Genomic DNA, 22,330 nt, shown 5'->3' on the forward strand with positions numbered 1-22,330 from the left:
TTGTAAGATTACTGGAGAAGAGCAAACTTTGTGCTCTATTAATTAGAGATTTAAGAATGCCAAATTTTTGAGATGTGTGGTGAGCAGACTTTTTATGAATGTATCTGCCAGTAAATGTGGGCTTTCGAAAGATGCTTGTAGATAAGGTACCAGAAGAAGTTCGAGTAAGCAGGATGTCCAAAAATGGTTAAAGTACCAGAATTTTCTTTTTCAATGATGAATTGAATACGTGGGTGAAGGCTATTTATCTGTTGTAGAAAAGTGGAAAGCTTATCTTCAGTATGTGACCAAATAGTAAAAACATCATCGACATAAAGATACCAAAGAGATGGTCGAGGATGAATGGATGAAAGCATAGTGTCTTCGAATTGTTTCAAAAAGTAGTTTGCCAAAGGCGGAGGCAGAGGGCTACCCATGGCAATACCTTCAACTTGTTTGTAGATTTTGTTTTTCCAGCTGAAATAACCTGAATGGATAACAAATTCAAAAATCTTTGCGATATCTGGAGGGTAATCTTCACATAATAATTTGACTCTGTCGGCTAATGGAATATTGGTAAGAGGCGAACCTGACTAGCAACTCAGACTCTTTGATTTTTATATCCTTGATTTTTTCAAGAAAATCTGTTGAATTTTTTTATGTAGGATCTGGAATGTCCAGTGAGAGCACTTAAAGAACATGACAAGACTTTTGCAATTCCGGTGGGAGAATCAATGCAATTCACAATAGGTCGCACTGGATAACCTTCTTTATGGGTTTTCGGGAGTCCATATAGACGGGGAGTTCTTCCAAAGTAGGTGCGTAATTTATCCACGTAATTTGGGTTCCAAATGATAACCTCATCAAGTAATTTATTTAATTGTTTAATTTGTGAATTTGTAGGATTATGCGTGATCTCTTGGTAGGTAGAAGTGTCTTCTAAAAGGCTGAATACTTTTGTCTCATAGTCAGTCTTATTCATGATTATAATAGCTTTTCCTTTTAGAAATAGATATGTTATTATCTCTCCTTAAAGAAGTTAGCCCTTTGATTTCAGCATTTGATACCAATACCTAAGGTTTCTTCAACAGTCCGCAGAGTTCCAATCCCTTACATTCCAGGAATCTCGGAACCTATAGGTAGAATTTTGAAAAAGTACCAATTGATTCCCACATATGTTCCTATCAACCAAATTTCCTCTTTATTGCCTTCTACAAAGGATAAACTGTCATCTCTATCTTTGGCTGGTATTTACCAAATACCATGTGAATGCAATGTTTCTTATTTTGGACAAACTGGTGTTCTGTGGTAAAAAGAATTAAAGAACATCAATATTATATTGAATACAACAAACCTCAGAAGTCTGGTCTAGCACAACACAGTATTAACACTACACATAATATCCAGTGGGATAAAGCTATTCTCCTCCATAGATGCAGGTTCAAATATGAACGCCTTTTAAAGAAAGTTGTGAAGCTATTTTACACTGACCGAATTTAAATCGAAATTATTGTCTCTCTCTCTCTCTCTCTCTCTCTCTCTCGAAGATCTGGGAGGCTTTTATTTCATGTAATCAATAAAAAAAAACAATTGTATTTTAATAGGTGATCCACTGAATGTTCGTTACTTGTATTCCATTCCTATAACTGTTTGTTTGACACTGAAGATGTACTATTAGTTTTAGTATGAAATATTTGTACCTTATTAATAATGAGTTATTACTGTGGTCTTACATGTTCTTTTAATAATTATACTATGCCACGGGTACCTCTAAAAATTAAAATCTTTCCGTTATCGTAGCCAAAAATTTTACCACATAACCAATTCAGTGCAGTTGCTGTTTATAAGTTGTTATATGAATCAGAATCACAACATTCTAACAAAAATAATAAATATGCGGATTTTAATTTCCCACTGTACCTTAGGGGTGTTTCCACTCATGTTGGTTCTTTGATAAAAGAATTAAATTCCTAAGTCACAAGCAATCCAGAAAATAACAGGTGCTTTTAAAATGACCCTAATCGTGGTTGCAATATCTTATTTAGAAATAAATTTCCAGGCATTTTGTTTCATAGAATTGAAATATAGTGCCTCTGTAGTGCAGTTGCAATTATCAGGACAGTGAATTTATCCTTTAGTTAGAAATGCTTGGGTTGTAATCTAGTTGACATAGGAAACCTTAAGGATGCCTTACATGAAAATAAATTCACTGGTCTGATATACAGGTTGAAGAGTTTTCCTTCTTTGGACCATGGTGTCTCATTTCCTTTTCACTCATCTTTGGAAACATCACATCCCATACACAACAAATTGCCAGCTTCTCACCCAGTCATCCATGTAACAAACCTATCAAATAATTACCATCTCTGAGCTTCTCAGTTTCAGCAGTTGCTTGTCATGTAGTGTCTTGTCAAATGTCTTTGAGATATCCTGTCATATGCAAAATACAATTTTCTTGTATCTCAGCAGTCAATGTATCCCTGCGTATCCCTGTGTATCCCTGAAATGCCACTAAATTTATTGTAAATGTCAAGAGTAAATTTCTTAACATTATTGTCTTCTTTTCATTTGAAGTCATAATCCTTTGTTTCCTTTCGAATTTCCTTTTTTGATTGCTATTTGCAGTCTCTAATTTGATCTCGTGTTTTGCTGCTCTTCCTTCAGCACTTCTGATTTCTAAAATAAGAGAAATTCAGGTTTAAAAAAAAAAGAAAAAAAAGAAAGAAAGAAACTTAAATACTTTTGACCTCTTTAAGTATTAGATTTCTAATGCTGCACAATATCTGCTGAATTTTTTCGAAAGGAGGTTAGGCAAAATTTAGTCCCATGCTGCTTAAACTTCAGCCTTCTTTATTTACACCATAATGTTCTTGTTAGGAGAGGTTTTCAAATAGAGATTCTATATAGTTTTAATTGTTTTCAATTTTTTCAAAATGCTATACATTTTGAGAGGGCTATATCCATTAAGTTATTTATTGTCAATGAAGTTGGAATTTCCAGATGGAATTTCCAACTTCATTGACAACGAAAGTAACGAAAAAGTAACATTGGTAACGAAAGTCCATCTGGGCGAAAATAATTTTCTGAATAACATTTCAGTCACTCAGACGTTATTAGCATGTCACTGATTAAGTGAAATGGTAGAAATGTGCTGAAAGACTTCAGTAATCATTCTTAAGATTGATTTAATAGTTCAGAATTAGTTGAAATGTCACTAAATTTATTGTAAATGTCAAGAGTAAATTTCTTAACATTATTGTCTTCTTTTCATTTGAAGTCATAATCCTTTGTTTCCTTTCGAATTTCCTTTTTTGATTGCTATTTGCAGTCTCTAATTTGATCTCGTGTTTTGCTGCTCTTCCTTCAGCACTTCTGATGCATAAGCACATTACATTGAGCTCACTGTTGAAAGCATTTATGAATCTATTTTTCTATCATACCATATATTCATATGTTAAGAGTATGTCTATAAAAAAAATTAACATTTTGAAATCCTGAAACCTAATTTAAGAAGTTGATATAATGCAGGCATCCTTTTGCTAGAGCACTTAGCAGTCTGCAAAATTTTGTGCACTTGCAATCTGCTTATAACTTCAAGTTGCTATTTGAAAAGCTGCCATAGCTCAGCTAGTACCAGGAATGCCCTTTGGTTAGTAAGACATGTATTTAAATCTAGGCTAAGATGCAAAGAACCTTCTTAGTGGCATTTTTCATCTGAAGTTGCGGTAATGCTGAGGGTTTTCGTCTCAGAAACTGAGGTTTTATCATCTTGCATAAGATATAGCCAGAGAAACACGTAATTAAGTCATAATATACTGGTTGCATAGTTGTAGTTTGTCAGGGGGACTCTAAAATATGTAAAATATCTGTAAGATAGCAAAATCAAGATTGTTGGACCACCATCTCCAAAGCATATCAACTGAAAATGAGAACCAAATATTAGTATTGTAGAAGGTTTAAAAAAAAAATCCTAAGAAGTCATGCAACATCCCACAAAAAGTATCTGTATGTTTAAATATCAGTATCTGTTGCATTGATTCGTGTTGAAGATTTTGATGGTCTCATATGGAAGTGTTATGGTTTCCTCTCAGTACATGAATCACATTCTTTGATGTCAGTCATCTCAAAAAAGAATCTTTGCCTTAAGTTTCTCGAATGTTGTCAGCAGTACAGTAGTGTGCATCCACTACTAGTCAGTTGATATTATAGTTTGTGAATAATCTAATAGACTAACAGACAGGAGGTTGAAATCATAACTATGAAACTAAACCAGACTGTAGGCTCCTGTTTTTTAATATTTTTATTTCTCATCCAAGGCAGTTGAGTCTCCTGGTTAGGGGCTTTAGGCAATTTATTGCAGCCAGCTTGCCATTCCTCTTCTATATCCTTCTGGGGGGTAAGTATTTTATGTCTGCAGAACTGTGTGTTCATGGCACTGGTTTGCCTATTTAGAGGGGAAAAGAAACCTCCCCCCTATCTCTGTACAAGACAGGCTAACTTGCCTGATAACTGAACTATGGAGATTCTTGCTCCCACTTATAAGCAGAATACCAATATGTCAGCGAGAGTAATCAGTATACATTACTGATTGTTCAATTCTAACTGAAGGAAGTACAGGAAGATGGTTTAATGTTAAATCTGGTGTGAGACAAGGATGTACATTATCCCCCCTGTTATTCATTATCCATATGGATCACATTATGAAGGAAAGTGGTATTAAAATGATATCAAAATTGGAGATGTTAATGTCAGCTCTTTGCTTTATGCGGACGATGTTGTACTTCTAAATAAATCCGCTACAAGTCTGCAAGATTCCCTGACTAAATTGAATAACTATTGTAATAGATATAGTATGAAGGTCAGCAATAAAAAGACAAAGACAATGAAAATGTCAACTGTGTTGTGAATGGAGAACCCGTGGAACAAGTGAAACATTTCAGCTACTTAGGCACGATTTTTAGTGAAGATGGTAAATTAAATATGGAAATAGACAACAGAATCAGCAAAGCTGGTATAGGGAAGTCAATTAAATAAATTCATATGGAATAAGAGAGAAATTAGTCGGAACACTAAATTAGCTGTATACAAGACAGTGTTCAAACCAATTTTAACTTATGGATCTGAGAGCTGGGTCAGAAGTAAAACACTTTACCAAAGACTAGAGACCACAGATATGAGAGTCCTGAGAAAGATTAGAGGTGTGAACAGATGGCATCAATGGCAATATCGTATTAAAAACTAGGATATTAGGAAAGAACTTGACATTGTCAAGTTCGCAATGTCAAGTTCTGAACTTGATATTGTGAACAATATCAAGCAGAGCCAATCTCAGGTGGTATGGTCACTTAAATAGAATGGGCAAGGAAGGATTAGCAAAACAAGTATTCTCTGCCAGGTTGGCAGGAAAACGATCCAGAGGAAGACCAAGATATAGGTGGATTGATACGGTACAAAGTGCCTTAGATGATAGAAATATAAAATCTGATAATGTTGGAGTCTTGACAAGTAACAGGCTGATTTGGAGGAAAATTGTAGATAGGCAGTTAGTAATAATGTAAATTTTTCATGTAGTACTATCATATTCTGTACACCTCTTGAGGGCACATGCCAGGAATTTGATGATGATGATTATCCTTAGTCTGCCCACAATCCTGATGAATGTATAATAGGTTTCTACACTTCAGGTGGGATTCACATAAAGATATGTACTTCTGAAGATGCCAGTATAAACAATGTAATATGAAGAAATGCTAGCATTTCCTGCTAAATGTAATACAGTTAATCTGATTTGCATATGTGTTGTTCTCATTACTCTGTGAGTAAAATGTGAAGGTTAAGCAATAGATATTATTTGGCTTAAGTGATGAAGTACAGTATCAAATATTTGCTTAAACTAATAGTTTAAATCAAACTTATTCCATAGTTTATATCTCAGTGTAAGTGGTGTGCCATCCATGGCTCCAGACTGCCTGAAGAGAAAGTGGCATGATTTCTATTCTAGTTGCCAACGACTAGATCTTTTACTAAGCCTTTTTTCGATCAGTTCCCAAGTTAGTTGAGCTCTAGCATGAGCAAGCGGGATTTTTCTCCCAGAAACTGAGCATTTTTTCATTCCATAAACTCAAGAAAATTAACTATATATAATCAGTTTTATTTATATAAAATTAACTGTATATAATAAGTTTTATATTCAAAATTCATTCATTGTTTTTTTCTCTTCATCACACCTCTCATTCTCCATCTTGGTGGTATCTCTTGCTCATTTCTCTACAGTTATATAGAGTATATTTACTAAAGCAGTACTGAATATCAACTGAAAAGCTGACAAAGAATATGTTTGGTTGTTGCATATTGACAATGACATTGTATTGTCATTTAATGTCAGTATGAGACATGTAACAATATTTCTTCAGACTAGTTAGGATGGGATAATTTTTTGCTAATATTTACTGTTATACTATACTCAAAGTAAAACTTTTCTTTGATTCTGTGGGTCTGGTTTTCTTTGGTTAACTGTATTTGTATAAAGCTTAGCACATTTTGTTTTCATGTAATATTTATGTATTTTAGTCTGCATTTCCCATGTGAAAAGTTGCGAAATTTATTTAAAATTTTTATACTTTTTTCTTATTTTTGTGTGTTTTGCTCATTTTTATCCTATTCAGAACAAGATAGTTATAGACATTATGTGGTATTTAATTTTATATTGTTGGAAAATATTATAATATATATTTAATATTTTTAACAGAAATGTAAATTTAGTTACATTTCTTATAGGTTGCAAGGGAACAATCTGAAACACCAATGATGTGGGCAAAGTAAGTCTCCCAGGAGCTTTAATATTTTTATTAATCTGGGGATATATGTCAGAGGTGGTTCACTTTTCATAGGTCTGGTTTAAAACCAAAAAGATATTGGTTTGCTACAAGTAAGCAGTAAACAAAACTACATTTCACTGACATATTTAAAACAGCTATATTAGCAGTTCTCAATTTATATAGGCATTACCATTTCTACTGGCATATTATCATTATTATTTTTTTTTTCGTGTGTGTGTGTGTGTGTGTGGCAAGGGTGTGGGGAGAAGGGGACATCTTCAAGTAATCTCAAACTCGTTTTTTCATATTATAGTTCATAGGAACAACTTCAGGAGAAGATCAAAATAAGTATATTTCTGTTGTATTTGCATGGAACATTAAAACAGCATACTGACTTTTAAGTAACTATATTATCATGATTTGAACCTTTCTTTCCCTGTTTAAAAAAAATTAAGACATTTACTTGTTCCTAATACTCATTACAACATACTCAATTTCTCTAACTCTGTATGTCTCATGTCCCAAAGAAAGAACAATGATCTTTGACATTGTATCTAATTCCTTGGATATAACAGACTTCACATACCACATAAACTTTTCTTCAACTGTGGCAAAATATATATGCCCTGAATATATCCAAATGACCAGCTAGTAACTTAATCAAACAGGAAAGAATATGAACCACTGATGAAATTATTGTAACAAGAGCCAATGAGGACTAGTTTTATACAAGTATACTGACTCTTGTAATTTTCAATATAATACTTTATTATTACTATTTTATTATAAAATATAAAATTAATAGAAAATCCTCTAATTTGCCATTCACTCCATGATTTCTGCACCACTGCCATGTATTTATGAAATTGAGTTCTAGTTACTGCCTCTCTAAAAAAAAAAAAAAAAAAATTAATAACTGTACTTCTTTTGTCAGGTTCATACACACCTGTTCATTAAAAAAAAAATTATGCTGTGTGCCTAAGAACAATGGTATATTAGTTTTGACATTTTTCACTCAATTTTATTGCAGTTTTCACATTTTGCCACCTCCGTATTTCAACTGCTGTGGTAAATTCTAAATAGAAAATAAAAATATAGTAGTGAGGTCTCTCCCCCATTTAATTATTACATAGAATTCTTTGAGCAAAAATTTAAACTCTCAGAAGTCTCATTCATGCCTGCATAGCTCAGTGTAAGTGGTGTGCCATCCATGGCTCCAGATGGCCCGAAGAAAAAGTGGCATGATTTCTATTCTAGTTGCTAATGACAGGATCTTTTACTAAGCCTTTTTTTGACCAGTTCCCAAGTTAGTTGATCTCTAGCATGGGCAAGCGGGTTTTTTCTCCCAGAAACTCAGCATTTTTTTTCATTCCATGAACTCAATAAAATTAACTGTAGAACTATTTTCAGATAGTAAACATAGTATTAGGATTAGGGACCACGAGATAGTGGCACTTCTCTCTTCACTGGATGGCATGTATAATTAGTGATAGTCTTGAGCCAGCTATCTCTGATTGGCTACCAGTGGAGATTGAACTGTTTCCTCAGTCTCCAAAAGTTAGATAGTGCTAAGACGACCTCACCTACTTCCTATATAGGAATAAAAGGCAGCATTAGCTGATAGCTGAGAAGTCTCTCATTCAGGAATGCCAAGAACATTATGGTTAAACATTGAGCTCCAAGGGATTTCTGATGCTGTTGGTTTGTTAAATTTTCATTTTTTTAAGAAAAGGTTTTTTATTTAATGGTCACTTAAAGAGTCAAAGCTAATTATTTGGCAGGAGTCCTCTACATGGCAATTAAATAAGACACAGAATAGATGACAACTTCTTGCCCATCATACATTCATGGCTGTCTCACGCTGCTCACTGTTATTAGATATCCACTTGTATACTGAACAAAAAAGAATGAGCTTGTGATTTGGAAGTTTCCAAGGACATTATGGCTTAGCAACAAGTGCATATGATACAACAGTCAATATCAGTTGTATTCTCTTTGCCTTAAACTTAAAACAGAATGATGGTATAGTATAATAAAAATCTTATGCATGTACCCCAGGCATTTCCTAGTTACAAAGGTCCCTGCTGTTTTTATCAGGAATCATTAGACATCCAGGGAATCAGACACCCACACCAGCTGTCATACCTTATCTTAAACTCATTCATACTATATGCACTCACTACTTCAACAGGCAAAGTCTTCCACTCACAGTCCTTTGAGAGAAAAATCTAACTCTCACTCCTTTCTTAATTGTACACAGAATTAATTTCCATAGATGCTCCCTTGTTCTCTCCCCTCCTTCCATATAATGAAAAATTTTGTCAACCAGTATCCTGTAATGCTCTCTCAAAAGTTTATAGACCTCTATCATATCATCTCTCTTTCTCCTGTCCATTAGTATCTGCAGCACAGATACTCTCAATTTGTCCTCATAATCTACATTCCATAATCCTGATATCATCTTTGTTACTCTTCTTTGCAGCCTTTCCACAGCTTTGGAATCTAGGAGTCCAAATCCACACACAATAGTCCAGGTGTGGTCATACCGAGGCCTTATAATTTATTATTACCAAGGCCTTCCACATCCTTACATGTCATTGTTTATTTCAACATCACAATTATCTTCTGAATTGTATTAGCAGTTTTTGTTATGTGAAGTTTAAACATCAACTTTCTATCCACCACAATTCCAAGATCTCTAGCCTCATCAGTTACTCCAAGTATAATCCCATCAGTATAAATATGCTGTTCTATAGCTTATATGGCAAAGTGCATAACTGTATACTTCGTGACATTGAATTGATATCCATTATAGTTTGCACACTTCCAGCCTATTCAAATCATCCTGTAAATGCTGTATATCAGCAGCATCTTTGATTGCATGGTCTGTCTTACATTATCAACTAACATTTGAAAATTTCCTCTCAGGTCCTTCCCATCCCTGGGGCATGCCATTAGTCAGATTAAATCTGGCAGATTCACATGTCCTATGTATCATTTTCTGATACTATCCATCAGCCACCCACTTATTCCAGTCCCATATTCTCTAGGTTTTGCAACTGTCTTTAATGTCATATTCTTTGAGATGCCTTAGCAAAGTTCAACAGTATGGTAGTATATCCATATCATTTATTCAGTTCATCTGTAACATTATTATAAAATATGAGCAAATTGTTCAGGCATGTCCTCCCTTTAGTAAACCCGCGTTGTTCCTTGCAAAGTATATCTTGTATGTCCAACCAGTCTGTATGTGAGTTCCTACCATCTTCTCTAATATCTTCACAGTCACTCCAGGGATATTGTTAGGTCAATAGTTATACATCAGTTTTCTCAGTCCTTGTACAATGGAGTTGTCATGCATTCCATTCCTATGGGATCTTTCCTGAGCTAAGACTCAAATTATACAAACATGTCAAGGGCCTAGTCTGGCTGGATGAACATTCCTTTAGCATATGCTACTGATATTCCATCCATCGTTATTGTCAAATTCTTATCCAGGTTATGCGACAGCTCTAGAATCTCTCTTCTCATGAACATCTATATCTTCACCCAACATGTATTCTTCTGCATTCATTCTTTCTTTAACTTGCAGCATAATGATAAAATTCTTTTGGTTGCCTTTTGCCTGTACAACTTATTTCTTTTCATACTCCAACTTAGTTTTCCATACAATACTTGTAACTTTTCTGCTTTATGCTTTATATATTTCATAACTCTTATTCTGCCAATATTCCTTTCAGTCATATTCTCATTATGGATCTCTTGTTCAATAAGATTGCACATTATTTCACTCCCACCTATTTGTTCTTTGAACTCTAGGAACACATTCAGATACTACATCATTTAAGCATCTTTTCAAAGCTTCCCATGCACTGCTAATATCCTTCGTATTTAGTAACTGATTCCACGAAACCAAAGATGGTATTCTCCTGAGTTTCATAATTTCCTGATTTGTAGTTTAGTATGTAACCTATCCTGATTAGAACATCCATATAATTACTTCTGAGGTTAGTATGGCATGATCATTATCACTAAACTACAAGTGATAATGCTTCTTTCTTGTGCTGCTTGAGAAAGTTATCTCAACTGCTCAGTAAATTCCCTTCATACTTATTGTGAGTTTTCTCTGCTACCCAATCATTATATATATAAAAAAAAAAAAGAAGCATATTTTAATTTTGCAGAAAAACTTAAAAAGGTAGGGAATTAGATTTTCACTTACTGATAATTCTTAGAAATAAATTAGTAGATAAGGCTAAGACATTCTTAAATTCTTTGCCCATCTTGCAAGACATGTTAGATTATACTAAATTTAAAAGTACATTAATAGCAGAATATTCTAAAGTATGAGATGTAAGTCTGAATTTGTGGAAGTAAATGCTACACATATCAACATCTATGCATAAATGCATTCGGGGAAACAAGGATACCATATCGGATTGCTACAATAAATTAAGTATTGCTAATAGGTTAAGTGTCTCAAAATATGAAAGGTCACACCTAGAATGGTCTATATTCCATTAGTTCAGAGTAGGCTTAAGGGACAATTTGAAAGAGGTGGCCTACAAGAAAAAGATTGAGTCTAGATCAGTGGTCGCCAAAGTGGTCGATATCGACCCCCAGGGGTCGATATAACATTGTTAGGGGTCGATTGGGGGTCAACAGAAAAATATAAGACATCATTGTACGGGTAATATTTAATTCGGTTAACTTGGATTACCTCTATCCTGAATGACAACGCAATTAAGAGTGAATCGTGGGAACAGTGACATGAATAGGACTTACAAGATGGAGCAAGGTCATGAAAATAGTTATGGAGGCCAATCAAGTAGGCCAAAATGACATATTTACCAATAAATGGATGTTGGTGGTTCCTGCCCGGCCGGTGCAACGGGAGCGAGATTGCAACACGCGCGCAGTTGCTTATTTACTTATACTTACACGCATTTGATCCCAGCATACATATTACATCAACATACATATTACGTAATATTAAAATGACGTAATAGTAAAATAGAGGGGGTCGATAAAAAGTCAAGAAACTCTTGAAGGGGTCGACGGTCAAAAAAGTTTGGCGACCCCTGGTCTAGATGAATGTTACCAACTTGTTAGAGAAAGGCAAGAAAGACTTGGAGACATTCATCAGCTCTCAATTCCCAAACAGGTCCATGCTTTAGAACAAAGTAGTGTTACTGCAAGTAACATGAATTGTAAAGAGAAAAAAAGACTCAGAAAAATAAGTCAACCAAAAATGAGAGAAATAGTGAGAAGTATGTTGAAAATTCTAATTGCGACAGAGATGTTAGCTTGATGCTAATTCTAAAACTAAATCAGTAAATTTTCTAGAACTAGAATCACTAAAACAATACATTAGGCGCAAGAATTAGAGAAATAACAAAGACCAATACTAGAAGGGTGAGAAAGAATATTCATGATTACGAAAACTTTATACACATCTCTTTATTACAAGGATATCCTCTCTGTCTTCTATTTCTAACTTTTCTTATTTCTGTCCAGCCTTCATATCTTTAATACACAAACTCCACAGTTTTCTCCTGCTGTGTTCCTTTTTCTACCTCATAGACAGCTGAATCCCTAGCAACTTTCAGTAACATTCTTTTTGCTTCCACGCATGCCCGAAAACGTAACTGAGAAATTTCTGCTTAAATCCATCATTGTGTGTCGCGATTTGATTTTCAGTATTGAGCATTGAAATGATGAAGTTCCTTCTTCACAGTACAGAAAAGTTTATTTTGCAAGAACTACCAGAATTTATAACAATTCTTTATTTCTCAATCTTTTATGCACCTAGGTAAGTTCATTTAATTATTCACACAATGTGAATTACACCAGTAACTTTCACTTCACTCATAATTGAAACATTTCATAAATGTTTATTTAGATAAACGTGGTGCCAACATTATAAAACTTTTGAAAGCTCCTACAAAATTACAATTAAGTTGTAATATCTAATTTAAACAAAGTTATTTCACATCTAAGCAAGACTTCAGTAGCCAAAGATGAAAAAATATCTCAAAAAAGTCTTACTTGAAACATACAAAAAGAAACATACATTTAACTAACAACTTTGTAAATACTGCATTACTAATTTCTTAACTTTGATTCATTTAATACTTGTGGGATATCTGAATTTTTCTACAGATATCCTACAGTTCGATATAACACTGAATTTGAAGCCATCAGTGTGAAGTGGAATACAACAAGATGAAATAAATGGTGGGGTATTGTTACAGGTCTAGTGGGTCAGTTGCTGGTGAAGATGAAATGCATTGTCCTATTGACAATGCATAATTATCATGGGAGACATTGTTAAGGAGATAATGAATGTACTAATGAGAGTGAAGATAGTGTTCTTTTATTCACTCTCATTAGTACATTCATTATCTCCTTAACAATGGATAAGAAAACATGGAAACAATGAAATAGACTGTGAAGAATTTTAATGAAGCAAGAAAATCTTTTCGCTAGTTATTAGTTTTCAAAAGATAATTATCAGTAACAGATACAGTAGTTGAATTTTTTTTAATGTTGAGAACATTAAAAAAAATTCAGCTCCGAGGATAGCATTCATTGTATATCCATCTGTGTCATTTAGTTTTACAGTATTGTTTAATATGTTTTAATATTGATTGGATAGCATTGAATTCCCTCAGAAGAAACAAGTTGAATTTATTGAGGCTGTTGAAAGACAACTTCCTCAATTAGCGTATGCGTGTTACTGGATGGAACTCATGGTCAGAGGGTGATTTCATTTAAAGACTCAAGTGTTTTGCTGCCAGGTTGATGGGTGACTGATGCACTGACCTGAGAAGTGGCTAAATGCTGCACTTAGACAAGTGATCCTCCCTTTCCAACAACTTGCTTGATAGGGAGTATCACTTGTCTAAGTGCATCATGGATGGTGGGTGGAAAAGACCAAGGGCAAAAATTATCCACAACTACTGTATCTGTGATCCAGATTATTTTAATAATTTGGATATGATATACCCTTTTTTGCTACTTGTATATGAATAATATGACTCATGAATTAATTCTACCTGGCTAGCACTGATAGACCACAATAAAGTTCAAAACCAGTCTGGTTAATAACTTCCAATAATGCATAGCAATGTACATGCCCAAAAGGAAGTGTGCCTTGCACACTTCCAAATGTAATTTCTAGCCAAGCATTATAATTTACACTTCTATATAATACTTCTTTGTAAGGGATGTATGTATTGCTAAAATATATTTAAAATCATGTTTGTACTAAATTAGTATTGAGAATTCCATTTATTAAACAAATACCTTTGCAGAAATGTAGTGCTTGATGTAATATACTTTTTGATCTTCATATAATATATTGTATCTGTGGTAATTAAAAGTATTTATCTGTTGCTTCAGACTAGAATTTTTACACAAAAAAGCCTTTTGATGATTGTCATGCTATGGTATTGAAATTTTAAATTGTATACTGCACTTCGTAAGTTTTTTTCTGTGAGTTCATGCAGGATCATATGCAAACAGTGTATAGATTTCCTTATGAACAATTTCTGTCTTGATTCTTTAAAGTATTTGGGTTAAGTGTTCATAATTTATATAACACACACACATGCAATAGTGTTGTCAACTAGGGATAACCTTGTTTCTTTTTTATATTGATTTTACAAATATTTTAAATTGTTTTTAATTCATATTCTGTCTGTATATATTTTTGTATATATTTGTGTATTTGATGTTGACATAGTAAAACATTAGGTATATTTTTATATTTTTATATTTTATATTTTATATTTTTATTCTATGCATAACAGATATGGGAACAAAAATTAGTAAAAAAAACTTTGTAAATGTGTCATTCTATTTATTATAGTAATGTTCCAGCAGTATGTAAGAATCACAATCTTAAAATTAGGTTTATTTTTTATGTAAAATGAAATCAAAAGACTTAATTTACTTTAATATGACTTAATGTCTAATGAATTTGAGAATACAGTAATCTTCCCTTATCTGCAGGTTCGCTTTCCGTGGTTTCAGTTACACACAGTCAACCCCGGTCTGAAAATGTTAAATTGAAAATTCCAGAAATAAACAATTCATATGTTTTAAATTGCACGTTGTTCTGAGTAGCATGATGAAATCTTGCATGACATGAATTACTCATTTGTCCAACATATCCACCCTGTATTAATCACTTAGTAGTTGTCTTGCCTATCAGACTGACTGTCATGGTATCACAGTGCTTGTGTTCAATTAACCCTTATAGTATTTTATTACTTTTATTGCAGATATTGTTATGATTGTTCTATTTTATTATTGTAGTTATTGTTGTTAATCTCTTACTGTGCCTAATTTATAAATTAAACTTTATCATAGGTATGTATACATAGGGAAAAACATAGTATATATAGGGTTTGGTACTATCCTCAGAGGGTCTTCGAACATATCCCTCACGGGTAAGGGAGGACTACTGTATATTATTTTTGTTTTTTTGTCATATTTTAGTATAATATAGACAAAACCGTACCTTTTGAGGAAATTACAATAGTAACTTTATTAATTACTATAATAAAGTTATGGTAATTATATTAATTACCATAACTTTAATTGGTTATTGTAATTAATATTCGGTATGCATTGTAATTTCCTCAAACATACAATTTTGGGCCTTTCCACCAGAATTAATGTAGACAGGAATATAATAGTTAAAACATGAACTTGTTTGCATCCTCAGAACAGTTGATTACAAGTATCCCACTATAATGTAAAAAAAGTCATGTTTGATCTCTTAGCTATATTTGATCATTATTGAGCAGCTCTTATTAGTAAAAAATCTGAACTCTTGAAAATATTGTGACCCAATCTAACAAGTCCAATCTGGCTCAACATGGTGTTGACTGAACATAGAATTCTATGAAAGAGTACCTAGATAATCCATAAAACCTGTTTAGGGAAAATGCTTGTTTGAGAAGAGCTCTGAATCATTTACATTGTCCTAACTTGGAATGATAAATTATCTTTAAAAGATATATGAAATTCAGATGTTTCTCTCTCGGGAAAAAATGTTTGGAAGAAGGTAGGGTGTCTCATTTTTTTAAGCTTTGCAACATTATGCATTTTGCTTGTAAATCAGGCATTTTAGTCTACTCAAAAAGATTCCAACAGCCCATGCAGTACTTGCAGTTAGTCAGTTGTTGGTTTTAAAACCATCTACTTCAGTTTTATCACTGAGAATGAAATGAGTTATTCATCCCAAAATAGAGTTTAGCAATAAACATTTCTGCACCATATGTAGTGCAAAATTATACCAAAAGCAATGATACATAACCATATTTTTCTAAAAATGCAGATTTGGATAGCAGTAAAGTGCTATATTTAACAATGCATTATATTCTGGGCTTCATCCATCTTTTACACTGACAGAAGTAAACTTATAATTTTTAACTGTTGGCAACTTTAGGATTTTGCTGTTTGTATATTAAGAGCAGTTGACTTTACCACAGGTTACTATATGTGGCTGTATTTTCTAGAAAGTAGAAATACACAGGATATTATAAAAAAAAAAAAAAAAAAAAAAAAAAACAGTTATTGTTAATAACAGGCCTTGTAGTTATTCAGAATATGTTTAAGAAGTAAGATGTTTCGATCTTTATCAGTAGAAGTAAGAATTAAGACTAATATTAAAGTCATTATGTAGTATGAAAAGTTTCATTTTTTTTTCTCCCCAGGTTTTCGTTTTATTTTTGTGTAAGCTGAATAACACTTCCATTCCAAATTTTTAGGAATAAATTCCTCAGCAAATGCTTGATCATATATGAAATATTAAGTTTAATCACTTTTGCAATCTTCTCCTTTTTTCCCACATTTTTTTGAGTGAGTTTTTAATGTGAATGACTCAATTTACTGGTCTCTAGCCATTTCTAAAAGATGTATTTAAAAAAATGAAAAAGTCCTCCCATTCATAATGTAAGTCCTAGATAAATAAAAAAAAAATCTTTCTTTTATTTATTTATTTTAGTTGTCTTGTGCGGTATTGCTTCAGTTTGTGGTTTATTCATCTTCCTGCATATACTATCTACTGTTCTTCTAAAGCCAAAGTTTTGAGAATAGCATATAAAGTATTGATTCACATGCAGTCTCTTAAACTTCACCCTCCTGATGAGGCAAGTATATTCAGTGTCTATCTTTCATTTTATTGTCAAGTAGTGAAAAATTTTTCTTATTTACAAATTTATACAATTAATAACAAAGAATGCATTATTTTTAAACTAACATATAGATATTAGTAAATGTTCATCTTATCAGATGTTTTCCAGACAATGTAGTAATGTTTTTAATTGGCTGCTTAATGGAATTGTAAAAATGATCTTTATCAGTTGACTTGATTTGATAAATATAGTATTAATACCTTGGTGTTAAACATGTATGTGGAATAACTTTTTTTTTATAAACATATTAATTAAAACTGTAATACAGTGGTGCTAAGTAGAATAGTTGATACGGTTGTTTATCTGATATTTAAAATAACAGATTTGAACTATATGAAAATTATGCATATAATGAAATAATTTTCTTATTTAAGTAAGAAAAAAAAGCAGCAAAGGTTATACCTTGACATCTTAACAATAATATAGGTATCCTAATCTCCAGAGTGAACATTTGTGCACATAAGAAATGTAACATGGCAGTGTGAGGTAAACTAACAAGACTTTTCAGATCCCTAGCATCCCATGCAAAGGCCCTATACAGAGACAGTACTACAGTAATGGTACACACCCTTCTACCTAGATTAGCAACTGATAAACTACAAAACATAATCTCAGAACTAGAAGAATAGTTCACAAACTGGAATATCGATGTCAGTGTACACAAGCACTACAACTGCTGTTCACCAGAAGGCAAAGTTGTCACGTTTGGCATCCCCATTCCATGGTGACCAGTAGCCAATTACTTAGGGATACAACTAGATAATGGACTTCACGACTCATGTTGGTCATGTGTGCTTGAAAGCAAACAGGACAGCAGTACCCATTACTCAACCAATGTAGCCAGCTAAGCACAGAACTTAAACTACACCTGCACAACTAATTAGGCCAACCCTGATGTATAGCTGGATTATCCCTGGTCACGCAGAATATTTTGGATTATCTGCTGGTCACACCACTGTGTGACTAGCAGATAATCTGAGTAGCAGTTATGCATTATAGTTTGTAATAAATGCCCAGCTTCACCAAGAAGCTGATATCCCTAAGTTAAAAACTTACCTATGTAAAAAGGCTGCAGAATTCTTTGCAAATGCCACCATCCATCATAACCCCATTAATCCCCCAGACTGTAGACTGTATAAAGCATGACCCTGCAAAACCCAGGTGTTCCATAGCTGTATTGAATGAAATAAGTTTTTTAAACTCATTTCCCCAAGTCCAAAATGAATAAACCAAACAAGGATCAATAAAAATCCCAAGTCTGTTGTGGTCTACAATGAATCAGACAGATATTTTAAGAGCCTATTGCTAGTAGTCCACAATGGGTGAGCCAAATGCTCAACTTGCGGATGACTGAATATACGATGAATCGATATTGGATGACTTGAATCCGGTTAAGAGTCGAGACCTATGACTGTAGTAGTACTACTAACAGTATTTCATGTGGCAGTGAGTTTAAAGCCATCTGGTGTGAGGTGGAATCTAACAAGATCAATTACATAGTGGGTTGTTGTTACAGACCTGGTGGATCAGTTGCTAGTGATGAAGAAATGCATCACCAAATAGACAAGATGAGCGTGAAAAGATTAATCATAATGGAAGACTTTAATTGTCCAAATATTGATTGGGTAGCAGTAGAATCTCATGAGAAGAATGAAAATGCATTTATTGAGCTGTTGTGGGACAGCTTCCTCAAGCAGCATGTGACAAAAGGAACTTGAGGTCAAAGACTGTTAGATTTCATTATAGTGTCAGAGAGCATTTCAGTTAAAGATGTAACTATTGTGCCTCTGGTTGGTGACAGATCATACAGTACTCACTTGGGAAGTGACTAAGTTTATAAAGGTTACATTCTGAACAACAAAGCAGGAAATTATGATCAACTGAGGAGTATACTAAGTTCAGTGGAATGGGATTGGTTGATGGATGGGAAGAAATCGACAGTGCATGGGAAACATTTAAACAATACTTAAATGATGCAATATCAGAGTGTTTCCTGAGGGTTCGAAGAATAAATAGGGTAGGAGTCAAACAGATGTGTAATCTTATTAAGCAACAGATTCGTAGGAAAAGGATGATGTGCATTATGAAAATTATAAGCAGCAGGTTAGAATAGTCACAACTGTTGTACAGAAAGCAAAGTCTGAGTATGAAAAGAAACTGGCTCTGTGTGCTAAAGACAACCTACAAGAATTTTATTGATATGCTGCAAGTAAAAGAAAGAATGAATATGAAAGAATAACTCTTCTAAATGCAAATGGCACAAGGGTTACAGATGCAGAAGAGGTTGTTCAACTAATGAGTGCCCATTTTGTTGGAAGCTATCAACCTGGTGTACGCGACATTGAGCTCACTGCTACCATTTCAGTGAATGAAGAAATTCAGGTGTATAAGGATGAGGTATTAGAGCTGTTGCACAAACTGAATAAGAATTCAGCAATAGGGACTGATGGGGTATCAGCATGTGTGCTAAAAGAGTGTTCAGCTGAACTAGCTATTCCTTTGACCAGGCTGTTTATACATTTTTGAAAAATTGGTCAGGGCTCACATTCAGAAATGGGTTGATAGTGATTCTCTACTTTGCAATGAGCAACATGGGTTTACTAACTTACTCGCATTCTATAACAATGGCACCATTGAACTAGACAAATGAAATGGATACACCGTGATACTTTTGGATTTTACAAAGGCTTTTGACAAAATGGAGCATGGTAGACTGTTGCATAAATTGGAGAATATGGGTTTGGATTATAGAATATTAGCATGGATATTATTGGATACCATGGATAGCATGGAATATTAGGATGGCTAACTGACAGATATCAAAAAGTGGTATATGGGGGATGTGAGTCTGCAAGATTTAAGGTAACCAGTGGTGTACTTCAAGGATCACTGCTTGATCCACTGTTATTCAATTTATACATTAATGATATTGGGAAGGATTTGACAAGCAACATACAGCTGTTTGCTGATGATGCAAAGATATGTAGTGTAATTAAGAATGCTGCTGATTGCAACACTTACAAAATGATTTGAATAGACTGGAATTGTGAGCATGGGAAATGGATGTCATTTCAATATCAGTAAATGCAAAGTCATGCATTATGCTTGAAGAAACTGATGAGGCTCAGGAACTTGGAGTGTTAGTAGATAGGAAGTTGAAGTTCAGGAGGTGGGGGGGGGGCATGTAACAAAGAGTGCAAATACAACTCAAAAGATAATTGCAATGCTAAAACGAATGTTCATATGTAAAGATAAGGATGCCATTTTGCCTCTTTAGAAGGCCTTGATAAGACCTCACTTGGATTATTGTGCGCAGGTCTAGTCTCCTGGTTTTCGTTGTAATTCTGATACAATGCAGAGAGTGCAAAAAAGTGTGTTAAAAATGATATCAGAATTGTGGAATGCTGATTAAAGACGGATTGAGAATTTGTAGACTGCAGACACTAGCAAACAGGAAAGAGGGGGTGATATGATTGAGACTTACAAACTTCTGAAAGGATCATACAAGATTTCAATTTATGGAGGGTGGGGAAAAGACAAGAGGGCATCCTTGGAAGCTGAGAATGAATGCTGCTAAGAAGGAGGTGAGGGCTAGATTTTTTTTCTCATAGGGTTGTGAGTGATTGGAATGGATTGCCATTGGATGTTGTGAGTGCAAGCAGTATGAATGAATTCAAGAATAAGTATGATAGCTGGTGCATGTAGTATGTGGCCTCCCTCGATGAGTCGCTGACTTCCTGGAGGTCTCTCTTAATAATAATAATAATCACCCTTAATCCAACATATTCTTGCAAATCCAACAAAGGAATGAGGAACCAGATGTTTAATCAGTTCATCATACCTTAGCCTGGTTATGAAAATACATCATTTGCAAACTTGTTTACAACCAAAGTATGTAACCAAGAACTGAATTTCTTTTCAAGTATATTTCAAGTAAAGTATTTCATTTATTTCATGATAAAGATATGCTGGTCAGGAAAATTATCAATCACTTTATGTTAATCATAATGTGCAGAAACCTTCTTCTCCTTCTTGCACATTTTGGGCAGGAAGATGTTAAATAATTAACAAAAAATATGGATATTCTTGTTAATTAAGTGTAGATCAGATAAGTATTTTGTAATTGTATAGTTTTATTTATTTAACGGTATCTTTAGTATATTATCATAACATATTTCAGCAATTTTATTTTATTCTTATTTTTTTTTTTTTAATAAACTGTAGGTGTGTTACAGAGTTTTAATGCTACTTTGTGGACTTTACAGTCAGCCTGTATTAGCAGTTAAAGTACTATTTGAAATGAAGAATCATGGTGTTCAACCAAATGCTATTACTTATGGATATTATAACAAGGTATCTAAACAAAATTATTGTTTTTACAGTTGGCTTTTAATTGAGCATACAGATTTTATTGCAGGAGGTTTTACATATCACAGTCCTAGGATATAGGACTGCAAATGTAAATACTCCATCACCCATGGATTATATAGCAGCTATAGATGCTTGCTTTTGCAATCTGATTTCTTCCTGGAAAATTGCTGTTATGCAGGCCATCATACATTGAACCATGATTTTCCATTGGCTCAGTGTTATGAATAAATTCTACATTTCTAGAAATGCAATGGAGACTATATATCACACAGTGATGCATAGGCTCCATATTACACCAAAATAGCCACCAAAGAAAATATAGCACTTAAATGATGAAAAAAGAAAAAAAAAATTTTTATTTAATTGCCCAAAAGTGATCAAGGATTTAATATTTAGAATTTCTTCTAAATTTAGGAGTTTTCTTTCATCTTTTCTTTTCTAGATACATTTCTCTGTTTTGCAACCTTGTTGTCATATTTAAAAAAAAAATAAAAAAAAAAGTTTTTTTTATTTTTATTTATTTTTTTATTTATTATTATTTTTTTTTTATATTGAGCCCATGCACAAGAGGTTGTTTGTTCAACCTATATAGTACATTAGTACCATATATGGATAGTGGGTTATGAAAGGAGGAATTTGATTTAAAAGACTGTATATTGTATTCCTTGGTAAATACATCAGGGAGAAGACTGTTCCACAATACAACAATAGCAGGGATGAAAGAGGAGGAAAAGAAACTTGTTCGGTAGGTTTCAAGGTGCACTGTGAAGGGATGTTGAGCAGCAGCTGCACATGTTCCAACGAGCTTAGTACTAAGTGGGTGAATTATTGATGCTATTTCAGATGAACATTTCCCATGGAAATATTAATAGAATACACATATTGCAGAAACTAAATGTCTGTGCGAAAGTGGGAGGAGTGAGTCAGTAAGAGGTGGGGCATTAATAAGTCTAA

General features: G+C 33.6%; 1 protein-coding gene across 2 annotated transcripts in view; it reads left to right on the forward strand.

Moving 5' to 3' along the window:
- The window catches only part of Crag (DENN domain-containing protein Crag), a 718,705-nt gene that overhangs the window by 386,271 nt on the left and 310,104 nt on the right, over positions 1-22,330 (forward strand). For both annotated transcript variants that reach the window (XM_090406570.1, XM_090406571.1), the window contains exons 17-19: positions 6,757-6,797; positions 16,816-16,960; positions 21,230-21,358. In XM_090406570.1, the coding sequence (XP_090262696.1) occupies positions 6,757-6,797; positions 16,816-16,960; positions 21,230-21,358 (315 nt within the window). The remainder of the gene's footprint in view (positions 1-6,756; positions 6,798-16,815; positions 16,961-21,229; positions 21,359-22,330) is intronic.

The sequence above is a fragment of the Typopeltis vanoorti genome, chromosome 16 (assembly GCF_054136105.1).
Source record: "Typopeltis vanoorti isolate ZY-2024b chromosome 16, IOZ_Tvanoo_1.0, whole genome shotgun sequence".
NCBI classification, from domain to species: domain Eukaryota; kingdom Metazoa; phylum Arthropoda; class Arachnida; order Uropygi; family Thelyphonidae; genus Typopeltis; species Typopeltis vanoorti.